The sequence below is a fragment of the Bos indicus x Bos taurus genome, chromosome 10, assembly GCF_003369695.1.
Source record: "Bos indicus x Bos taurus breed Angus x Brahman F1 hybrid chromosome 10, Bos_hybrid_MaternalHap_v2.0, whole genome shotgun sequence".
Lineage (NCBI taxonomy): Eukaryota > Metazoa > Chordata > Mammalia > Artiodactyla > Bovidae > Bos > Bos indicus x Bos taurus.
This window is the reverse complement of record NC_040085.1, coordinates 3,305,822-3,328,679: the sequence shown is the minus strand read 5'-3', so window position 1 is coordinate 3,328,679 and position 22,858 is coordinate 3,305,822. Positions and strand designations below refer to the sequence as shown.

The 22,858-nt window shown below is 46.9% G+C and overlaps 2 protein-coding genes across 6 annotated transcripts in view; one reads left to right on the top strand and one right to left on the bottom strand.

Annotated features, from left to right (window-relative positions):
* LHFPL2 (LHFPL tetraspan subfamily member 2) overlaps nt 1–21,743 on the top strand; it is a 174,407-nt gene extending 152,664 nt beyond the window's left edge. For all 4 annotated transcript variants that reach the window (XM_027552936.1, XM_027552934.1, XM_027552935.1 and 1 more), the window contains one exon: nt 17,609–21,743. In XM_027552936.1, the coding sequence (XP_027408737.1) occupies nt 17,609–17,865 (257 nt within the window). In that variant the 3' untranslated portion in view covers nt 17,866–21,743. The remainder of the gene's footprint in view (nt 1–17,608) is intronic.
* The window catches only part of SCAMP1 (secretory carrier membrane protein 1), a 150,771-nt gene continuing 129,393 nt past the window's right edge, over nt 1,481–22,858 (bottom strand). For both annotated transcript variants that reach the window (XM_027552932.1, XM_027552930.1), the window contains one exon: nt 1,481–1,611. The gene's annotated coding sequence lies outside the window, so the exon portion shown is untranslated. The remainder of the gene's footprint in view (nt 1,612–22,858) is intronic.

Below are 22,858 nucleotides of genomic sequence, written 5' to 3'. Positions count from 1 at the left end.
GTTTCTGGAAGCTGAATTGATAGGACAACACAGAACTTCCTCCTCTCACTCCTCTTCCCCTGACACGAACATTCTCCTCCTTCCTTTCCTTTCTGGAGGCAGCTTCTAGCCATTGAGCCCTGGCTGCAGGAGGCTTCTCAGGCTCCCCTTGCAGGATAAATCATAGGCTGCTTGGTCTTCACTGGGTGAGGGCTCGCCTGGAACTTGGCAGAGCCACCAGCACACGTCAGTTTGTAGCCCTCTGGGATTCATTACAAAAGCTGGGGAATCGGCCAGCAGGGTCGTTTTCGCCAGCTGCCTTCCTTAGGCTGTGACCTGGATGTGGTCCACAGCAAAAGCGTAGAATGCAAAGATCCAAGTTTTCCATGACCGCATCAAGCAGTGTGGGTTTGGAAATACACGTAGGGCCCTCTTAGCAGCCCGTGGAATCCCCAGTGACTCAGGTTTGGGATGGAGCCACGACGATGATCTCAGGAGCAGGCCCGCTGGCCCCAGCCTGGGCTGCTCCCCTGGGGTGGCTACAAGGCGTGACGAGCTCAGGAGCTGCCGGCCAGGCTGCCTGCTGGCTTCAGGTTCCCTTCACAGGCTCTCTGCTGCTTCGTGTCTTGTTGGCTCTCCCGCTTTGCAGTCCCTGTAGCCCTCTGCCTGCACCCATTTCAGCCCAGCAGGATGGCCCCAGCAAGCTGCCCACCCGTCCGGCTGGATGGCTGGCTGTGGGACCGTACACGCGGGCATCGCTCCCTGCCGTGGGAGCTCCGGGCCTGCTGCGCGGGTTCAGTTTCCTTGGAGGTGAGCCATGATTGAGGGGGAAGGAGGACAATATAAAAAAAGATGGGAAAGGAGTAAAAGAAGCATCTCAGAAGACAAGCGGCGGGTTTTGTCCGTGCTGATTGGAGAGTGGCTTTGGTGTAGTCCGGCCTGCGTGAGGAGGCTGGGGTTGTCATATGAGATATGCCGTGATTGCTGTCCGGGGCTTGGCATTCTCACTGCGGTTTTTCACAGGGTGAACGCTAACCTTAGCATCAGGAAGATACCCATGACTCAACCTGACTGCAGCATCCATTCTGATGTATGCCCTGCCCTACCTGTTCACTCCCAGAGACCAAGTCAGTCACTGGCGAGGAGAGAGATAAGAACAAGGGCTTGGGAAGAGGGGAAGAGATCCCTGTCTTTCTTCAAAGCCGCTTTTCACCTGCTTTTCTCCGAGAAGGTAGTGTGACCTTGACTGCCTGACTTTAAGACATCGTCACAGAAAAGGCATGAAGGAAGTCAAGGGAGCATCCCCTGCTTCTCCTCCTGAGAACGAGGCCCCAGTAGATCTGGCTGTCAAAAGGAGGCTCTGAATTGCTGGCTCTCCAGTCAGAATGCCTCCACCGGAAGTGGGGTCTAACCCTTCTATATCTGAGTCATTTTAAGAGGACCACATGTAATGATTCACCCACCTTGAGGAAATGTTAAAATGTTAAAGGACAGGCCGGAATTAAATTTCAATTCAAGGATCTTTTATTAAATGCCTGCTAAATACAAAGACCTCTAGACTCAGGTCTACAATTTCTTGAGTTTCTCTGCTCCCAAGCCATATTAGAGAGTCATTGCTTCAGAAGCTGTACCCTAGAAAAGCAAACAAAAAATATCATCACATATAAAGGGAAGAAAAGCGTTCAACTGTATCATTAGAGGAAAAACTACTGCCTAAGAGCAAGTGGACCAAACAGGTATTAATTTGAAGAATCAGTTGGGAACGCTAGAAGAAAATCGCAAACTCTCTTAAAATTCAGATAGAATATGCAGTTGATACGCAAATGAAGTATTTTGCTATGGTAACCACTTAATTGTGGACAAATAATCTTGTGAGCTATGGCGATCTGTGTTCCAATTCCAGTAACAAATCATCACTTAAGTATGACTCTGAATATTTACACAAGTGGTTCAGGCACTGTTCTAAAAGCTTGATGCAACAGTGGTGATGTTCTAAGGTCTGATGTCACTGCAGAAGTAATCTGCATCTCCTCTGAAGACTTCTCTGTGCTCAGGCACAGCACAGTTATGAGTTTGGATGTTGTATAGAGGCTTCCCAGTGGTTTTACTAACTGGCCCACAATCCACAATCTTTTTTTTTTTTTTTTTCAAAGATAGCTCCTAGTACAGATGAAACCTAAACCACACACATTGAGAAACAACTCAATATTAAAAACTTCAAACCAAAATACTTAGTGGCTATATGTGTTCAGGGTTTAGAGACCAACATCAGGGCCCTAGTGTTGAAAAGATAGCACCTGCTTGGTTGCAGGGATTATTGAACATTATCTGGACCCCCAGAATCTTTAGTAGACAAGAAATTTACTTACTGTCCTGAAAATTTCAGAGCTCAATAACTACATTTTTATAGTCTCTTGTATTCTGCTATAAACTGCATTTTATTTTTTGCAGCAGCTTATTTTAAGTTATAAGTGTATTTTGGTTATAGTCAAATAGTAGCTCTTTCTAATCCTACATGTTGGATGAATAATTTATCAAGAAATATTTTATGAAGTTCTTCCAGTTACATAGACACAGTTTAGGAAACACCTCACTTGGAATGCAAGGTAAAATATTATCACTAACTCATGGGAAGGAATAATCTCAGTAAATTACTCTGCTGGGCTGCATTTTAACAGTAAAAGTTAAGGCTTTAGAAACTACCAATGAAGTAATTTGCGTATAAGCGTGAATCATTGCTGAAGGCGGCTTACAGAGGCTTCAGTGTGGGAGAAACTGCATCTTTCTCATGGATTGTTTCACCACATATTTATTTCACCACATATTTCACCACATAGGGGCATTTGACAACTCTTAACTGATGGTCATTAATTTTGAGTAATTATAGAAGAAACTTCCTCTGCGGGGGGCTTGGCTGCAAGGTCTTTTTATGACAACTATGCTCTGATTGTCTTCCAGAGAATTCTCTTTATTGCTCTGTCATCCGTTCTCCACCCCCGACCCTAGAAGAATATTTTTCTTGCCAATTATAATTCCATGGAAGTGTTTTTAGTAGAAAACAAGTGCCCTACTAGACTCCTCCAGGCAGATGGTGTAAGCATTAACAGAAGCTTTAAGTAAAAAATTACTGACACCCGATCCTTCAACTGTTCTCTCCTTCCCATCAGAAAATCTTGTTGGTTAAAAGCCTCTAACGTTATTGATCATATACTAAAATAACATGTAGGTATCATCTACTCTAAGACACTGTGGTTATCAGCTGAAAACCCTTTTCATTACTAGCGAACCCTCTGACCTCTTATTTCTGATCTGGCCTTCAGAGCAGAGTTATTAAATGTCAAAGTTGGGTCCAGTCTTGAAACTTTAAAATGAGATGCAGTGAAAACAGGTTTATATTCTGAATGACAAAGCGATGGAATTCAGAGCCTCTTTACACTCTACCTTTTTATTTGTGCAGGCAACAATCGGGCTTTTCAGAGAGGTGTCCCCATCCTAACTCAGACCTGCCTCTCTCTTTCTCAAACACACACAGCTACACACACACAGACACACACCCTCGCAGCCTCTCACTGCCTTGGAACAAATGCCAGTCCACTCTGCTAAGGTTTTGTCAATTAAAAAAAATAAAAACAATGCACAGTGTGAGTTAAGCTTATTTGCGGTAAAACGAGGGCTGTAGCCTAGGAGACAGCACCTCAGAGAGCTCTGAGGAGCTGCTCCACAGAGGCAGGGGAAGGTCAGCATTCCTGATTTTGGTGCAGTGGGCTGTGTGCGGGCCAGCACACATTTTTGCACAAGGTTGCTGCTCGTCTGGTGAAGGTCACTACTAGTCATAGGGAGCAGATGTCTCTTAGTGAATTTACTGCTTTTCTAGATAAGGGATACAGGAATTGGGGCCCATCAAATCTTCTGAAAATATCACAGAGTGCTTCGTTCCCAACCTGCACCCTGAACTCTTGTCAGAGGGTGTTGAAGTTAGCAGCTGCAGTGGTCGTGACTTCATCCTTGTAGAGGCAGATGGCAAGTGACAGTTTTTAGTTGCTGCTGCTGCTGCTAAGTTGCTTCAGTCATGTCTGACTCTGTGCGACCCCATAGACGGCAGCCCACCAGGCTCCCCTGTCCCTGGGATTCTCCAGGCTAGTCATCAACAAAAAAGAGAAAACTGAGGATGGTGTTGTAAGATTTCATAGTGCTATATGTGTTCAACTTAAAGACCTGTCCTTTATTCTTAGGTTGCATCCTTTACCCTTTCTTGTTAAAATGCCTTTTTTCGTGAAATGATAATAAGAGGAGATAGTGGTATTTTTAGTGTCTTTATGTTCGCAACAGAGAAATACTGACTCCCAGTAACTTTTATGGCTCTTGTGTTACTGTCCGAAGTCCTAAAGTGTGGGAACGACTCTTCTAGAATATGAGCAAGGAATGAGGCCTGGGTACATACACACTAGATGCTCAATAACTGTTGTTCACTGACAGAAACAGAGTCTGTTCTGTGTTCACTAATCTGTGCTAGAAACCATGAGTTTCTTGGGATTTTGAAAGACTAAAGGTTGTAGTAAATGCTGCTAAGTCTCAATCCTAGCATGAACTCTGCCCTCCTAGACAGCTAGAGCATAAATAGTCATTAATGCGGTCATCATCCAAAGAACCAGTAAGAATCATTTCAGAGCTGGCTGTCACTAAGACCAAGTTCTGTTTGGGCTTTACAGAATAAATTGTCATTGAAAAATTGAAAAGCCTTAGTGGGCAACGTGATTTCCAAAGTCGAGACTCACCCAAGGGGCATTCACAGGCAGAAGGCCTCGATTGGTGGGATGGCTAACACTTTGTTGTATCACACCAGTGTGTGAATGCTGCTTGGAGAGCTCTGGCTCTGAATGGCTAAGGGGCATTTTGGTGCGGAGGACAGTGTCCGGGCACCTGGAGAAGTCACGCAGGCCGGGGTAGCACCGCTGGCTTAGTGCTGGGGCTGGGAGGCAAGGACCTGAGTTCTCCTTGGGCGGCGGAGCCCGGGGGGCCTGTCCCGGTGTCTGTAGTTGTCGTAAGCAAGACTTCGAATGAGAGCCTGATGCGTTAGATTGAGAGCAGCACTCCCTGAATGCAGACACTGGGACAAAGCAGGTCTCTTGTTAACACAGGATTAACTGAACCTGCTGCGTGTAGGTAGGTAGTGGTGCGAGGGTTCAGGGTTAGGGGGTCAAGCCAGAGCTCCTCAGCTCTGTTCCGTGAATTAAGAAGGGCTACTTGGAGGAGGGGAGATGCACAAGCAAGGATGTCATTTGGAGGCTGTCTGAGCACACTCTTGGTGCTCGGCTTTGTCTAATCAGCTGAGTGTCTCTGCTGGAAGGCTCATAGGACGTGGTTTTTTGTGGATCACTATGTGGATGGCATTAGTGTTCTAGATGGATGTGCAGTTTCAGATAGCTCCCAAGCACACAGACTCTAAGAGCGAAGACTGAAATGTAAGCAGGCTATACAGCTTCCGTTTATACAGCTTCCGTTTTCTCCCTCTCGTCTGATGGGTTTTGTGCTTTATTTCCACTTTTCTGCTCACACAGATTCTGCAGGAGAGGGCATCATAGTGAACACCGTGCTGCTTTGACCTTTTCATAGGTTTTCTTTCTAGAAGTGTTTTGTTTTTTTTTTTTGGCCAATGACAGCCATTCCAAGGTGGCATCTATATTGCAATAAGGAGGCTGATGACACTCAGATTGCAGTGTAAGACAAGGAGTGGATGGACATCCTTTATCTTGTTGCCGTCTTGCTGTAGGGTTGTCAGGTCAGCCAGCCTGACACGAGGCAAGCCTTCCCCTCCCCGTCAGCCCTAGACAGCAGGCCTGTGGTGTTTCCACTTGATAAGTGCTTGTCATGTGCTCCTGAATGTTTCATGGGTGTAAGCAAGCCGGCTTTTGAGGATTCAGCAACCTCCCCTCCTCAGTTGGACAGGGTTCGCAGTAAAGCAGCGGCTGAGGGTGATGGCTCCGGAGTGGGCCACGGAGCCCTGCCGCCTGGATCTGAGTCCCAGCTCCACCATTGATTAGCAGTGTAACCTTACTTAATCCCTCTGTGCCTTGGTTTCCTCATCTGTCAGATGATGAGATTAATAGTACCAACCTTCCCAGATTCTCTCAAGGACTAAAGGAGTTATACTGTAAGGGGCTCAGCTGGTGCCTGGCACTTTGTACTGCTCAGTGAGTATTAACTGCTGCCATAGTCACTACGGTGGCAACACAGTTGCATAGCTTCCCTGGTGGCTCAGAGGGTAAAGCGTCTGCCTGCAATGCGGGAGACCCGGGTTCAATCCCTGGGTCGGGAAGATCCCCTGGAGAAGGAAATGGCAGCCCACTCTGGTACTCTTGCCTGGAAAATCCCATGGACAGAGAAGCCTGGTAGGCTACAGTCCATGGGGTCACAAAGAGTCAGACACGACTGAGCGACTTCACTTTCACTTCACTTTCTTTCACAGTTACTCTAACAGTTACCATTCCAATCTTTAAGGGGTTCTAATCACCTGTATAAAGCTCCACCTTTAAAGTATTAGTTGCAAATGTGGAAAATAGAGGGAGGGTGTTTACAGCTTAAACTCCATGTCATCTTTGTTTGGAATCTACCATTTTTACCATAGCAGATCTTTCCAAAAGGTTCTTCCAAATATGAGAAGACTATAAAGGAAATGGGAATCACAGATGACCTGTGAAGCTGGTTAGCAGCATAGTGTGAGAAAGGGGCTGTGTCACGGGCACTGAGTGTGAGTTTGAAGGGGACGTGGAGACAGAAGCCAGGGAGCAGAATACACTCCTCCCTGCTCTCCGGTTTATGCTCCAGCGGGAGTTCATCTCAGCCAAAAGTTTGTACTTGGAGGCATCCAGGGGACTTGGGACCAGTGCTCTTCTTTTATGGGACAAATGCATGTTATGTCACAGGAAGAGTCCTGTTTTTTACTTTCGTTGTCCAGGTAGATGGTTAACCATTTAAACATTTTACCCACGAAATTGAGCTGCCTCTTTTAAAACAGAGTGTAAGGGACCTAGTTCAGCCTTGCCTTGGTGACTGTGGAGACATGACTGCGGGGTGTCTGCAGAGTCCCTGCACATGAGGAGCAGACCGTTTCAGGTGGTCATCTCTGGGAAGAGAAGAGCTAGATGGCAGACTCGGTGGGTGGGGAACCGGATGGTCTGACACGGTGCGCTCCTCCAAGCAGCCTTAGTACCGGACAGTGTGCCTTGGGGTGTTATGCAAGTGAAAAGATCCCCAGCTAACAACAGTGGGTGACTTTCAGATAGCTATTAGCGACTGCCAAAATGACTTCCAGCTGTCAGCATGGAAGATGACTTTGGAAAAAATGGGAAGTTAGACAGAAAGGAGAGGTAAGCATACAGATCAATGTTAACTGTTAACTAGCAGGCCTAGGGCTGTCGTGTGTCACTCTGTATGTCAACTGTTGGGCCGCATGGTGGTCGCAGACTTAGAGCCACATAAGTACATGTGTTATTCCTCGCAGGAGCAGGGCATCATCTCCTCCCTTCCCCAACTGCCTCCCCCGACTCCATCGGAGGTTGACCTGTGACACCACCCTCAGGGCCGGAGTGGGTGTCCTCCTGGGCCGTCAGCAAGTCTACCTTCCCGCCTTCGGTGCCAGCACTTTCTGTTGGCCTCTCCATTCTCTGGGCTCGCGCTGCTGGACACTACCTTACTGCTTCTGCAAGCTGCGTGGTCCCCTGCCCTCCTCGTCTCCCCTCGTCCCCCACCGCCACCTGCCGTCTTGCCGAACTTCTCCGGGTTTACCCCTGCGCTGCTCCTCTGCTCCCTGCTGGCACCCTGGGCGGTGCCCACAGTCAGCCTCAGCGCATCTGTACAGGTCGTGGCTGCAGCCAAGCATAGTTGGTAACAGTTTCAGAGTTTTGAGGCTAAATGATCTAGATTACTGAAGACTTATCACACTTAATTGATTTACTGCTTTTTTTTTATGGGATCTCCCAATAGAGATCTATTTTTTTGTAGCCAGAAAGGAGATTTTCAGCACATGCAGTCTCATGATTTGGTCCCTCCACGTGTTTCATTAGTACATGTGGCTGGTGTGCTGTTAGCCAGAATTGCCAACCCCTAGGATTCATGTTATTGAATGAAGCTTTTCCTGCAACCATTTTAAAAGTGTGGCAAGAACTTAAAATGGCTTCATTTTAAAATGTAACAAATCTACATCACAGCACTCTATCTTTTCATTCATCCAACAAATATTTACTGAATGCCTATTACATGTCAGACATTGCTCCAGGCAGTTGGGACCCATAAAGAATAAACTGCACCAAGTTCTCTGTCCTCATGGGCTTTACATTCAAGCTGCTGGTGACAGACAACAAACAAATAATTATATAGTATATTAAAAAGTGACGGGTGCTATGGAAGGAACGAACAAAAAGCCAGGGCAAGACAGGCTGGGTGTGCTGGGGTGACGGGGGGCGGGGGTAAACTGCAGTATTAAATAGGGTCTCAGGGCAGGATTCAGTGAGAAGAGATTCAACCCAAGACCTTTAAGGAGATGCAGGAGTTAGCCATATGGGCAGTCAAGAAGCAGCGCTCTCCTGGCCAAGGAACAGCTAGAATGAAGGCCAGCAGGCTCTGCCAGTGGAGGAAAGTGGGCTCGAGGAGAAGGGCAGGTGTCAGAGATGATCCGAAGATTTTTTACCTCAGCAGCTCTGGAATGGGACTCCCGTTTACTGAGATGAAGCCCATGGGACAAAGACCGGGTTTTGAAGTGGGGAGTAGGAATCAAGAGTTAGGTTTGGACATAGTTTTCAAGTATCTTGTTAGACATCCAAGTGGAGATCAAGTGGGCAGTTGGATATGCAACTCTGGAGCTAAAGTTAAGATCAGGGTTCAGGAGATGTCAGCCCAGAGGCAGTACCTAAAGCTGTGGGATCAAGTGTGATCAGCAAGGAGAATGTAGAGGATGAAGACCAGGCCTTGGGCCCTCCAGTGTTCAGAGACTGGAAAGGTGAGGAGGAACCGAGAAGGGGAAGTCAGCAGGCCTTCCCACCTTGGTTTTCCTTTAATCCAACGTTGTCAGAACTTGTGGACTGAAGCTGTCACTCCCAGTGAGCCTGGAATGCTCTCTGAGGTGTGTCCCAGAGTGGAGTTGGGATGCCGGGAGCTAGTCATTCTCCTGTCTGATTCGTCTTGTTATAGAGATGCCCGCCTGGGCATGAGGTGAAGGGGCAGGGGTTGCCTCCTGGCAATGTGCCCAGTGAGAGACGCTCGCTCAACAGACCAGCATTCAGTTTGAGTCACAGGGTAGACCTGGTAGGGATAAACGTCACCAGGTGGGGTTTTGGTTTTTTTTTTTTTTTTAGCTGTGTTGAATGGGAAATGAATGTTTGATAGTTAGATGGTTTCCTGCTAGGTTCTTAAATGAGTCAGTGGCTGTTTGAAAGCCAGAAATAAGTTGAACTCTTGACCTCTGTTACCCAAAGTTAACTGTGACACATGCATCAGAGGTTTATGGTAAATGCAGAGATAAAATTGTGGCAGAAATCCAGAAGGAGCCAGCCTTTCTGCCCTCAAGGGACTCAGAGTCCTGCTAGGGCATTACTCTGTCCCAGGGCTGAGGATAAAGCCTGCTACTTACTAGGCAGCTCAGTACATTGAGCTGAATAAATACACAAAAGTAACACACTGACGAGCTGAAGAAGGGTGTACACGGCAGTGGGAACACAGAGAATAACATTCTGGCAGCAGTGGCGACAGATGTCACACAGGTAACACGTGAGCCGGGACGCGGGGAGTGGGGGGTATTTCCAGGTGGATGAGTGCCCAAGGGGTCAGCATGAGTGACACCCCTTGCTTGGGGAGTGGGCACTCCCCAGGATGACCTAGTTGGAGCCCACACCTATTGAATGATGCTATGTCTGCTAGGCCCTGTCTGCTGTGAGCTCTCCAGAGATCCTAGGATATTTCACAGCTTTAGAATGAGCACGTTACAACCTAGTGCTGGCTGAGTGGGCATCATTTCCTGGGGGCTTCTCCAGACTGCCGGTAGCCGTAACAGACGGCCGTCTTTCCTTCCTGTCCTTAGAAATTTTTCTTTGCCAACTGAGGTCTAGTCGGTCTTTACTGTTTAGTCTGGAAGCCTGTCTGAGGAGGAAACAGGAATATGATGGCCAAAGACGCACTTGCTGTTCCGCAGAGTAACGAGTGCGTTAGTGCTAGTTCTCCCTTGGTGGGCCAGGGAAGAGGGCCTCCTTCTGGACAGGCAGTGGGCGACCCACAAAAGGCAGGCCGCCTGGAGTCCGTCCCTCGGCAAGCAGGTGGTGGTCCCGTGACAGAGCCGCAGGAGGGCTGGCACCGACACAGCAGGGAGACTGGGAGGTCACTGCACAGCCTTCCCCACGCTTCCCTCACCGGCTGTGAGCGGCGGTGCAGACTCGGCTCCCCCATTTCAATAGCATCCCCTACTCTTAAAGCTGGAGGTGGCCATCTTCAGACCAAGTAAAACATTATTATTTTATTGTATTCAGCAGCTGCTGGTCTTTCCAAAATTGGGGGCTTGGCAGGATTATGGAGGTTCCCCCCCTACCTAAGGGATTTGATTGACACTTATATTTGATAACATATTATTTGATTTCAGGGCAGCATTAAGAAAATTCCCTAAGATACATAATTTTGTGGCTGGTCTAATCATAGTCAGGGCTGTTGATCAGGAAGACTATGGCTTTACTTTTCCCAGCGTGCTTCATTCATTTTCTTTTTTAGCACCTTCTTTGTTTTAGGCACTGGAAACTCAGCCAGGAGACCCAGCTCCCACCCTCTCTTTTTAGAGCTCATGGAGTCTAATTATTTGAGTTAAACCAGAGCCGTGTGTGTATGTCACCTACAGACTAAGATTTCTCTGTAGCAGGCTAGAACTGCTGGGTGTCCAGGTTGAGTCTGAAAGCTCCTTCCAGGGCAGGGAAACTCTTACTAAAATGCCACAGGGACACAGTGGATGTTGCATTGTGACTGCTGGTACCCATGACAGCCAGCATCCTATGGTGGGCTTCAGTAAACTGTCAGGACTGTCTGTAACTTGGGCTGGGGTAGCATCTGCAAGGCAGTCCAAGTGACTGGCCATCACTTCCGTTAATGTCTTTCTTCCCCAGATAAGGCTGAATCACCCCCCAGTGACCCCATGGTGAGCATATGCTGGCACCTTCTAGTCTTCCTGGCACAAGGAACTGAGGCTGTTAGAGAAAAGACGGGCTGCAAGGGGAGGGTATCTCTCAAGGCTGGGGAGAATCGTACCTACTTGGGTGCCACCCCCGAGTGGAGCTGCCGCAGGGGCTACCAGCCCTCTCCACTGCCAGGTTTCCTGGAGCCGTGGCTGCTGTCTTCAGCAGTTGTCCAGCAGCATCCTCGATGCCTTTCCTCCCCCTCCCAGCTGGGCCTGCTGCAGGTCAGCCAGGCCCCAGGAAGAGAGGCCAGTCAGAAGAAAAGCAGATGCCCGCTGGCCTAGTCTGTTTTCTCTGTCACCCTCCAAACCCATGCACACGCTGAAGGTTGATGTAGTAAAAAGCAAGGGGATGGAAAGGCCCCAGGGACGGGCTGGCCTCGCTGCAGGAGCTGCTGCTTTAATACTTCCAAGGGAGAGACCAGTGTCTGCGTGGCTCTTATATGAAACTCAGTCCAGAGCACACCTCGCCAGCGGTCCCTGGGGCACTCCAAATGCAGATGAGGGGAGCCACGCCACATTTGCCACAGACTTGGTGTATGTCTTACAGCGTGTCTTGCCTGTGGTCTGATGTGCCCATTCTGTCTCCGTAGCTGGTATCATCAAGTTCATGTGGACTCTGAGGCACATGTCTACTTCTAACCCCTGGGGTTCACAGGCCTCAGACGGGCAGTGTGACAGGGGAAGCCAACCCACCAAGAGGCTGCATCTCTTTTCCTGGTGGGGTGGTTCATTCTTGTTGACTGGCATCTGCCAGAGTTACGTTACTCTTTCTCCTCCAGGGCACTGTGGTTCAGAAAAACTCTATTGCAGAACAAGCTGCCCTGACATTAATAACGTTTTATTAAGAGTCTACTCTGTGGCAGGCACCGTTCTGAACCCTGGCTTTCTAGTAGTAAATCAGATGTCCTGCCCTTCTGGAGTTTAGTTTAGAATGGAGATGGATTAACAGTCAAAATAAGTGAAGTATCAGGTTGAGCAGCATGAAACCACCATTTTTATAGGTTAAAAAAAATGGACAAATAGTTTCATATGACAAGGTAATAGATTGTTACCAAGTTCGATACAGGATGCTCGGGCTGGTGCACTGGGATGACCCAGAGGGATGGTACGGGGTGGGAGGGGGGTTCAGGATGGGCAACACGTGTACCCCCATGGAGGATTCATGTTGATGTGTGGCAAAACCAATACAATATTGTAATTAGCCTCCAATTAAAATAAATTTAAATTTAAAAAAAAGAAATGATACGGAAACATACCGAAGCAGGGAACGGGGATATCAAGTCAGGGGAAGGGAGGCGGTTGAAACTGTGAGTAGGTGGGACCTGAAGACGAGGCGGCATCATCCGAGGGGAGCATGGCGAGAGCAAAGGCTGGAGCAGACAGCGGGGGCGAGAGAGGTGGGCGACAGAGCTGACACAGAGGACTGCAGGGCTGTGGACTTTACTCAGAGCTGGGAAGCCTTTACGGGCTTCTTGAGAACTTTACCTGGAGGCAAAAAGAACCTGCTGGGCTGGTGGCTGTGACTAGGGGACACTTGTTAGCGCCTGGGGACCAGTGCCCCAGGAGTAGTGGGGAGTCAGGACCTTGGGAAGTGAGGAGCCTGTGTGGCCACCTGAATCACGAAGCTTTCTGGAATTGCTTTGGTAGAAGAGTCTTTTCTAAATACCTAGAGGGATGACAAACGTCTCTTCTTGCTCACCTGAAGGCCGGCGGTTTTCTCTCGCGCTCAGACAGTCGTGTGTGTTCATGGCACTGATCATGCTCCATTCGGCTCTGTTGTGTGCAAGGAGCAGAATCCTCGCAGCCAGGCCGCCCAGGTGGGAACACACGTCATGTGCACTGGGGGGCTCACAGATGTACCAGAGCCACTTCCTGTCACCCACCTGTGCGGACTGCCCTGTGAGCTTATAATCAAGCTGGGGCTTTCAAAAGACTCTTAAGCATGGCACCCTTTTAGGATAGACTCCCTGCTGTTCACAGATGGATTGGCCAATAGCAACCACAGGATTTTAAGTAGGCCTGAAGCACTTGAGGAACCTCACCTGAGCTACCAGTCAGGGAACAGCTCAGGAGAAGTACAGGGGTAAATATACCTGACTGTGCTGAAAAAAAAAGGGGTCTGATGATATTAGAAGATTTCCCGGAAGGATCTGCGATAGCCATGTCACTGTGCATCCTGCAAAGAGTCAGACGCAACTGAGCACCGAACAACAAGCCAGGGCCCAGCACAGGGCAGCAGAGCTGCTAGGTGACGGCAAGTCCTGCTCGCCCCAGCTCCTCCATGTTAACATGCGTTCATTTACTAACTGGACTTAAGCCACGTAATACAAATGACGTCCACAATTCAAATACACACACACTGGCCTTTTAAAAGAAAGAGCGGGTAATGCTCCCTTGCCCCCGGCTGCATGCCTCTGCATCCTGATAAAGGTCAAGGTGAGGGGTACTCCTGTTCCCAAGGCAGTAACTCAGGGCTGTCTGGGGAGGCCTTACAAATAGCTGTGAAAAGAAGAGAAGTGAAAAGCAAAGGAGAAAAGGAAAGATATAAACATCTGAATGCAGAGTTCCAAAGAATAGCAAGAAGAGATAAGAAAGCCTTCTTCAGCGATCAATGCAAAGAAATAGAGGAAAACAACAGAATGGGAAAGACTAGGGATCTCCTCAAGAAAGTCAGAGATACCAAAGGAACATTTCATGCAAAGATGGGCTCGATAAAGGACAGAAATGGTATGGACCTAACAGAAGCAGAAGATATTAAGAAGACATGGCAAGAATGCACAGAAGAACTGTACAAAAAAGATCTTCACGACCCAGATAATCACGATGTTGTGATCACTGACCTAGAGCCAGACATCCTGGAATGTGAAGTCAAGTGGGCCTTAGAAAGCATCACTACGAACAAAGCTAGTGGAGGTGATGGAATTCCAGTTGAGCTGTTCCAGGTCCTGAAAGATGATGCTGTGAAAGTGCTGCACTCAATATGCCAGCAAATTTGGAAAACTCTGCAGTGGCCACAGGACTGGAAAAGGTCAGTTTTCATTCCAATCCCAAAGAAAGGCAATGCCAAAGAATGCTCAAACTACCACACAATTGCACTCATCTCACACGCTAGTAAGGTAATGCTTAAAATTCTCCAAGCCAGGCTTCAGCAATATGTGAACCGTGAACTTCCTGATGTTCAAGGTGGTTTTAGAAAAGGCAGAGGAACCAGAGATCAAATTGCCAACATCTGCTGGATCATCAAAAAAGCAAGAGAGTTCCAGAAAAAAACATCTATTCCTGCTTTATTGACTATGCCAAAGCCTTTGACTGTGTAGATCACAAGAAACTGTGGAAAATTCTAAAAGAGATGGGAATTCCAGACCACCTGATCTGCCTCTTGAGAAATCTGTATGCAGGTCAGGAAGCAACAATTAGAACTGGACATGGAACAACAGACTGGTTCCAAATAGGAAAGGGAGTACGTCAAGGCACAGTACATCATGAGAAACGCTGGGCTGGAAGAAACACAAGCTGGAACCAGGATTGCCGGGAGAAATATCAATAACCTCAGATATGCAGATGACACCACCCTTATGGCAGAAAGTGAAGAGGAACTGAAAAGCCTCTTGATGAAGGTGAAAGTGGAGAGTGAAAAAGCTGGCTTAAAGCTCAACATTCAGAAAACGAAGATCATGGCATCCAGTCCCATCACTTCCTGGGAAATAGATGGAGAAACAGTGGAAACAGTGTCAGACTTTATTTTTCTGGGCTCCAAAATCACTGCAGATGGTGACTGCAGCCATGAAATTAAAAGATGCTTACTCCTTGGAAGGAAAGTTATGACCAACCTAGATAGCATATTCAAAAGCAGAGACATTACTTTGCCAACAAAGGTTCGTCTAGTCGAGGCTATGGTTTTTCCTGTGGTCATGTATGGATGGAGTTAGACTGTGAAGAAGGCTGAGCGCCGAAGAATTGATGCTTTTGAACTGTGGTGTTGGAGAAGACTCTTGAGAGTCCCTTGGACTGCAAGGAGATCCAACCAGTCCATCCTAAAGGAGATCAGCCCTGGGTGTTCTTTGGAAGGAATGATGCTAAAGCTGAAACTCCAGTACTTTGGCCACCTCATGCGAAGAGTTGACTCATTGGAAAAGACTCTGATGCTGGGAGGGATTGAGGGCAAGAGGAGAAGGGGATGACAGAGGATGAGATGGCTGGATGGCATCACTGAGTCGATGGACATGAGTCTGAGTGAACTCCGGGAGTTGGTGATGGACAGGGAGGCCTGGCGTGCTGCGATTCATGGGGTCGCAAAGAGTCGGACACGACTGAGCGACTGATCTGATCTGATCTGAGGGAGGAAACTTCCCAGGTTCCCTGTGCCTGGGGTGAGGTTTCCTAGGGAACAAGATGGGGATTAATCAGGATTTATCATAGGCCTTAAAGATACAAAAGAATTAGCTCAGTCATCCTAGATCCCCCCAGCTGAGTTACATCTGTTCAGATGGAGAGTCCTTTATTCTTTCAAGGGTACTTTTTTTGTAGCCTGGCCTTTCCCCTGATTATTAAGTTAGTTGTTCAGTCATGTCCAACTCTTTTGCGACCCCATGGACTGTAGCCCACCAGGTTCCTCTGTCCATGGGATTCTCCAGGCAAGAATACTGGAATGGGTTGCCGTTTCCTTCTCCAGGTCGGTAAAGGTAGGGAAAGAGAATCGAAAGTCAAGCTTAAATTAGGAGGATAGAACTGCTATTCTAGTGTATCTAAAACACAGGTCTTTTTGTCTATGAATTAATAATCTTGGTTATATAGATATCATTTTTCAAATAAAACTGTCTTTTCCTGCTGCATATACCATTGGCCAAAAAGTTCGTTTGGGTTTTCATACCATCGAATGGGAAAACACGAATGAGCTTTTTGGCCAACCCAACAGAATAAAGCCATCATCTTCTTGCAGCATCCTTTCTACCAAGAAAGTTTTGTTGGGTTAGCTTTGGGGCCCCTCAGTTTTCTTTGTCATCTTGGGATCTGGACTTCCTTATAAGCAGCTTCTGCTGTGTGAGGGTGAAGCAGGCGAGGTACCCTGTCCCACCTCGGCCCCGAGCTGGCAGGGAAGGTAACTCTTGATTGCACAGTGAGCAGTAAAGCTGCAGAGATAGTAAAATAGTGGACCTTTAGTGTGTCAGTGTGGTGAGATCAGCAGAATGGAAACAGAGCTTCTTAGTGTCTACTCAAAGCTGCACTTACTTAAAAGCAATCAGACAAAAAATTCTCATGAAGTTTGCATGTGGTTTCAGAATGTCTATGTAAATATAGAAATCACTGTCCTAGGTATGAGGTTGGTTGCTGATGAATGCCAGCATACTGACCCCTCGTGGGCTTATCTTTAAAGCATGACACCCAAGTTAAGATCTGGTCTCTTGCATTTGACTCTTGTTCTCTGTGAATTCTCTTAGAATTCACATATTTTCTGCCGAAAGCCAGACAGTAAATATTTTAGATTTTTGCAGGCCGCAGGGCCTGTACCACCCCGCTCACTGTGCTGTTCCTGCACTGCCACGGGCAGTCCCTAAATGAACAGGCATAGCTGTGTGCCAGTAAAACTTTACTTACAAAAACAAGGCCCCGCTTGACCTTAGTTTGCCAACCTCTGCCTTACTGCATGGAGAAGGTGATGGCACCCCACTCCAGTACTTCGCCTGGAAAATCCCATGGATGGAGGAGCCTGGTAGGCTGCAGTCCATGGGGTCGCTAAGAGTCAGACACGACTGAGTGACTTCCCTTTCACTTTTCAATTTCATGCATTGGAGAAGGAAATGGCAACCCACTCCAGTGTTCTTGCCTGGAGAATCCCAGGGACGGGGGAGCCTGGTGGCTGCCGTCTGTGGGATCACACAGAGTCGGACACGACTGAAGTGACTTAGCAGCAGCAGCAGCAGCCTTACTGCAAGACGAGCCCTATGGGAGGAAGTAGTAACAGAGTCACCTGCTTTCCTAGAAGAGAAATTACTAGTGGGTTCACATTCTGACACGTACATACGAGGCTAAAGTGAAAGTCACTCAGTTGTGTCCAACTCTCTTTGCAACTCCATGGACTACACAGTCCATGAAATTCTCCAGGCCAGAATACTGGATCTTTCCAACCCAGGAATCGAACCCAGGTCTCCCGCCTTGCAGGTGGATTCTTTACTAGCTTCCATAAGGGAAGCCCCGAGGCTAAAAGTATTCCTAATAAAGTGACTATCTTGATCAGGCCAGGTTAGTTGCACAGAACAGTACTGACACTCGCAGAGTCTGGTCCTGGAAGCAGACTCAGTATCGTTCTGCTACTGCAGCCCGGACCCCACAGGCCAGAGCAGGCACATCAGATAACCATCACACAGACAGTACCGTCACTCACTCGCCACGGGGTTTTCATCTGTTCTCTCTTCTGCCCTGCAGGCCTCTTCCTCATCCTGGGCTTGATACTCTACCCCGCTGGCTGGGGCTGTCAGAAGGCCATAGGCTACTGCGGACACTACGCGTCGGCCTACAAACCTGGAGACTGCTCGCTGGGCTGGGCCTTCTACACCGCCATCGGGGGCACGGTGCTCACCTTCATCTGCGCTGTCTTCTCCGCCCAAGCGGAGATCGCCACCTCCAGTGACAAAGTACAGGAAGAAATCGAAGAGGGGAAAAACCTCATCTGCCTCCTTTAGTTTGGAAGAGACATCAATGCCGTTTTCTTGCTCACCGTAACCTTGTGAAACACTTCACTTCTGGTTCCGTCATTTGGGTCAAGTGAAGAACTAGCCTTTACCTACCGAAGCCACATTCCACAGCCTCCCAGGACCGACGGCAGGCTGCGTCCAGCCACGCCGAGCACTGCACGTGAGGGCCACAGTGCAAATCGTAAGAGATGGAACGAGAAAACCGCACACAAGCCCTGACGTGGAGTTTCGTTCCGTCGGACCCCATCTCCCCCCAAGGCTCAATGAAGGATGATGATCTGACATGAAAGCAACAGGTTCTCTGGTAACAGAAGGGACCACAGGCCGGATCTGCGGGCGGTTTTAGACGTGTGTTCCTGCACAGGCTGTGTGCCGCGGGCATCTCTGCCTCTGGGGCGGGGGCTTTGTTTCCTCTCGTTCTTTCACACTGTCTCCTCTGGGGTCCACAGTGAAGACCGTACATTTACCGGGGACATGCCGTGCGCCACAGGGCACACACCAAGACACTGCCTCTTGCTTGGCTGACCTGAGCAGTCAGCAGGGACAGTGTGGAATTCTACTGTGGGACTTACTCTAGGCTGAACTCCAGAGTCAGGTGGGTCCACTGAACTCTGAGTGTCTAGAAATTTGAGGAGAGAAAGGATGAGGACCTGTCCCACCATGAGAATAAAAGCACAGACAGACTCCTATTAGTAGAGACAGAGTCACTCCACTTCCCAGGCGTAGCACCAGTACTGGCCCAGTCTCCTCTGCCACCAGAAATCCCGTGTTTTCCCCGAGGGCTAGGACTGCGCTTTGACTGCCGGGGGAAACCTCAGTGTTTCCTCCTTCCAGGGACCCAGGTCTCCAGGCTGCTGTGGCTCACTCAGAGAGCATGCCCGAATCCCAGCCCTTGCGGGGAGACCTTTCCCCGCTGTGCGGTAACTAAGCAGCACTCAGCCGTGTTCCCGCCCTCGGCAGCAGCAGATGACAAGGAGCTGGTCACAGGAGTTATGTTTCTGTAGTTACTGGCGTTGGTCCTGGATGCAGACTCAGATATCATTAAATTGCTCTAACCGGTGAGTTTACAGCAAAGGCTTCATTCTCAGGAAAGCATAGAGTAGAAGGTTCATGCAAAAATGAGTGCTCAACCAAGCTCCTAGCACCTGCCTACAACTGTTTACAGAAAGAATGAAACACCACTATTAAAAAGGATCCAGGGGCTTTTAATCTAGTTTCTATAAGTCACCAATATAACTGATTCAGGAAAATGGTATTAGCCATCACTTCAACCTTACCCTGGAATGATCAAAGGGACCAAAGGGAACCTAGCCTGGTATCACCCTGAACTTCAGAATTGCGGGATGCTACAGAGACGCTTCCTTACAACTTAAGCAAATGGGATGGATCCACCAAATTTCTGGAAGGATTAAAAGTATGGGTCTTTTTAGGCTTATGAATCTGCTTACTTGAGGGCTTGCTTTGTTTTGAAAATTTAACAAATAACTAATGAACCTTGTTTGGGCGAGGTATTGTGTGCTAAGCGCCACCAGGCACAGAAGAACCCTGATTCAGATCTTACAACCCTGCCCTGAGTAAAATCATCTTAAAGCTGTGTGAGTCTGAAAACCACGCCTTGCTGCAGAACGAGTAATTGCTTTATATTAATACATAGATGGGATGGAGAACTGAAGTTTTATTCCCGTCTGGCCATCGGCCTGGACCAGAAACCATTTTATCTCACAGATTATGACCTAAAGGGCAGGAGAGGTAGGGGTGGGGAAACCAGCCTTTAATGAGTTCACCATTCTTAGACCAAAACTGAGAATAAGCAAAGTGTACCTCTGTGACTCTTTTGAAAAACAAAGGGGTAAATATGTGTGCTCACGGCAGCCTGCCTTCCGGACTCGGCAAACAAGACCTGTGTCTGACATCACACAGAAGGAGGTGATGGCGGCCACCGAACAGGGCTCCTGTCCCTGCTGGATAGGGACGCACAAAGTCCTGATGCCATCATACTTATCCCTTTTTAACACTAGGAAATTAATTTAAAAAAAAAAAAAAAAGGCAATTCCAAAAATAAAGTTCCCTCCACCAGGCAAATAATCTTGATTAAAAATAATACACATTTTTTTTTCACAAGATTCACTTTTCCTTCTATACAACTTAGAGAATCTATGTTATAATGCTGATTGCACACTCTCACTCTCCTCCCAGAGAAAAGTCATAAGCCTAGAGGATCCTCTGAGCAGGTCCATCATCTTTACTGATTGCTTTTCCACTACGGTGGGGTGGAGGTATATCCCTAGATCACTCTAATAACAAGTCATAAGTGAAAATGTGCCCTCTCTTGGCCAGAAGAAAGTCAGTTGACAGTGTTTACTTCATTGGTCTGAATGTCACAGAAGACCAAAAAAAGCACATGCACACATACACAAAACCCCAAACCACTAAAAACTACTTAAAACACTGATGTGTCAGGCAGAGCACAGATGAAATCTCTCTAGTAGAGAAAGAGTAAAGGTAAAGGTGGGCCTTTTGAACCTGCAAGTCCCTTTAGCCAGGCTTCAGTTGGGATAAACGGAATATCAAAGTCTTGCTAGCCTAGATGAAAACTGCATGGCTGTTTAAAAACCACTGAATGGGAGGAATGTGTTAGAAACAGATTGAAAACAATTAGACAATCATTGACCTACATCTATTTTTCTAATAAATTTCTATCAATCACATAATTGCCTCAGTCTAAAAATCTAATATACCTGGACCATCACTGCTACCAGAAAAAGTCTTATTTATTTTTCGCCTGCATTTGTGCTTCAAGTTTTGTGATGGGGCTGGGCTTCTCAACGAACTCCAAGAAGGCAGAAGTGTTTGCTTTGGATTCTGTGGATTCTTTAAACCTGTGTGCTAATTCAACAATCTTCATGAACTGTGTAAGGGTTTTTGTATACTTATCAAACATCTGTGGTGTAATGATCTTTGTGAAACATGTATTCTGTAAAGTGCCATAGTCCTTTTTTTTAATGTGTGTAGCATATTTAAAATATATATTATATATTATACATACACGAGTCTGTGTGAGAGATGTGCAATAACAAAGGTGTATGTATGTTCTGTTTTTTTGGGAACTGGACAGGAGTCAGAACAGAGACTGTTTCTGTTTTGGCAAAGGAGAGTTAAAACATTTTGCCTTCATGGCCTAGTCATTAACCCAGAACAATTCTAATGCTACACAGACCTATGTGAAGAAAAGACTGGTATGAAATCACCTTTCCCTGGGTCTGAATTAATCACTAGACGTATGTGAAAGGTTAGGCTGGCCGGCCGGGCCCAGGTGATGCCAGGCTTTCGTGTGAAATGTGAAGCTGCCGTGTTGCCTTTTCTGTTAGCGTGATAACTAGTCGTTGGTACATAATCACTAAGGAGCTATTTCTTAACCTGCTTGGATAGACCACGTTAATGCTAGACCACTATTTAAGGGCTAATCTCACACCTTCTTAGCCATAAGGGTCTGCTTAGACCAGACCTCTCTGTGCAATAACATATGGCCCCTGGAAATCCCAGGCCTGCATTTGTACCGGGGCAGCACAAGAAGGGCACGACTGGGGTTTCTTCTGAGACTGTGGTGAAGCGCCTTCCAAGGCTGGGGGTCATGCGGTGCTCTGGAGGAACTTGGCACCACTTGATATTATTCAGCAGCCACTTGAGCCAAATATAAAACTGTGTTACCGCTGACGGACTCAATCAGAGCCTTCGAATTTCTGGTCATCCTATTGTAAACTAATACATTATTTGTCTAGCATTGATTAGGTTCCTGTGCATATGTATTTTCACCACATGCTCCCCACCCTCCCCAGATATGAATTAAACCAGATTTTGCAAACTTATTCTCATTCTTTCAAGTCTCATTATATTGTTTCAATATGATGTGTATAATCTGATCAAGAAAATATCTACCAAATTTTAAACATTAGCATATGTGATACTGGTGATAAGATATTCAAGTATTTTAACTCTGCCATTCACTAATAACATATACACCTACCTGATGTTAGCTTTAACATGAAGTATATATTTCTTCCCCTGAGAAGCACTGATGTAAATATAAATAGGAAAAAAAAAATTAAAACCCTCTCATATGCTACTTAGTTATCTAAATTTTGAAGAAATATGGAAATACTTCAAAGTATTGTGACTATAATGTAAAGAAATGTGTACAACAAGGGAAAAGTCAACTGAAGGACACGTTCTCCTCTTCCAACAAGAATACCACAATTAAAAGCCAATCATGGAGCAATATACATCCACATTTCCAGAAGGTAATCCTGCCCATAAAAAGCTTCATCTAGAAACAGGACTCCACTTACAAACTCAAGACACGTACAACCCTTTTCATAAACTCTTATTCAACTCTCCATATCATGTGAAGAACTTAGAACATACAAAATAGCTTTATTTTCTTGATCTAGAGCCTGTGACAGCTGAAACTACTGTATGCTTTGGCTTCTAGGCATTCGAGACATTTTAACATTCCTGACATGTGCCGGATTTCTAATAGGAATCAACATTAAAAGCTGACAAAATTACCCAAATCAATAAAGGCAAGTTTTTTCCAAACAAATTACAATCTAAATAATCAAGTGAAATTGGACATTTTCAGTTGCTTTCTCAGATGTTATTAACATCTTTTTCAAAAGTTAATCCACAAGACAAAGGACCCTGATTTTATATTTCAGCACAGGCTGGGCAACCCACACCTGTGCTTCACATTTCACCCTGAGTTCTTACTTAGCAATTTTGCTACCAGCTTGATCTTCCATGGCTTGATCTTCCTGGAACACACTGCATTCAACTCATTCCTAGCTCTCCTTAGAAATCTCTGCTTAACATAATAACAGTCTTGACTATCCTGGACATTTCCTTTAAGGGAGCTATTTCAGCAGTTTCCAATAATTCAGTACCTTTTTTTTTTTAACTCCCAAACACTAAAGGGTAAGAGCCT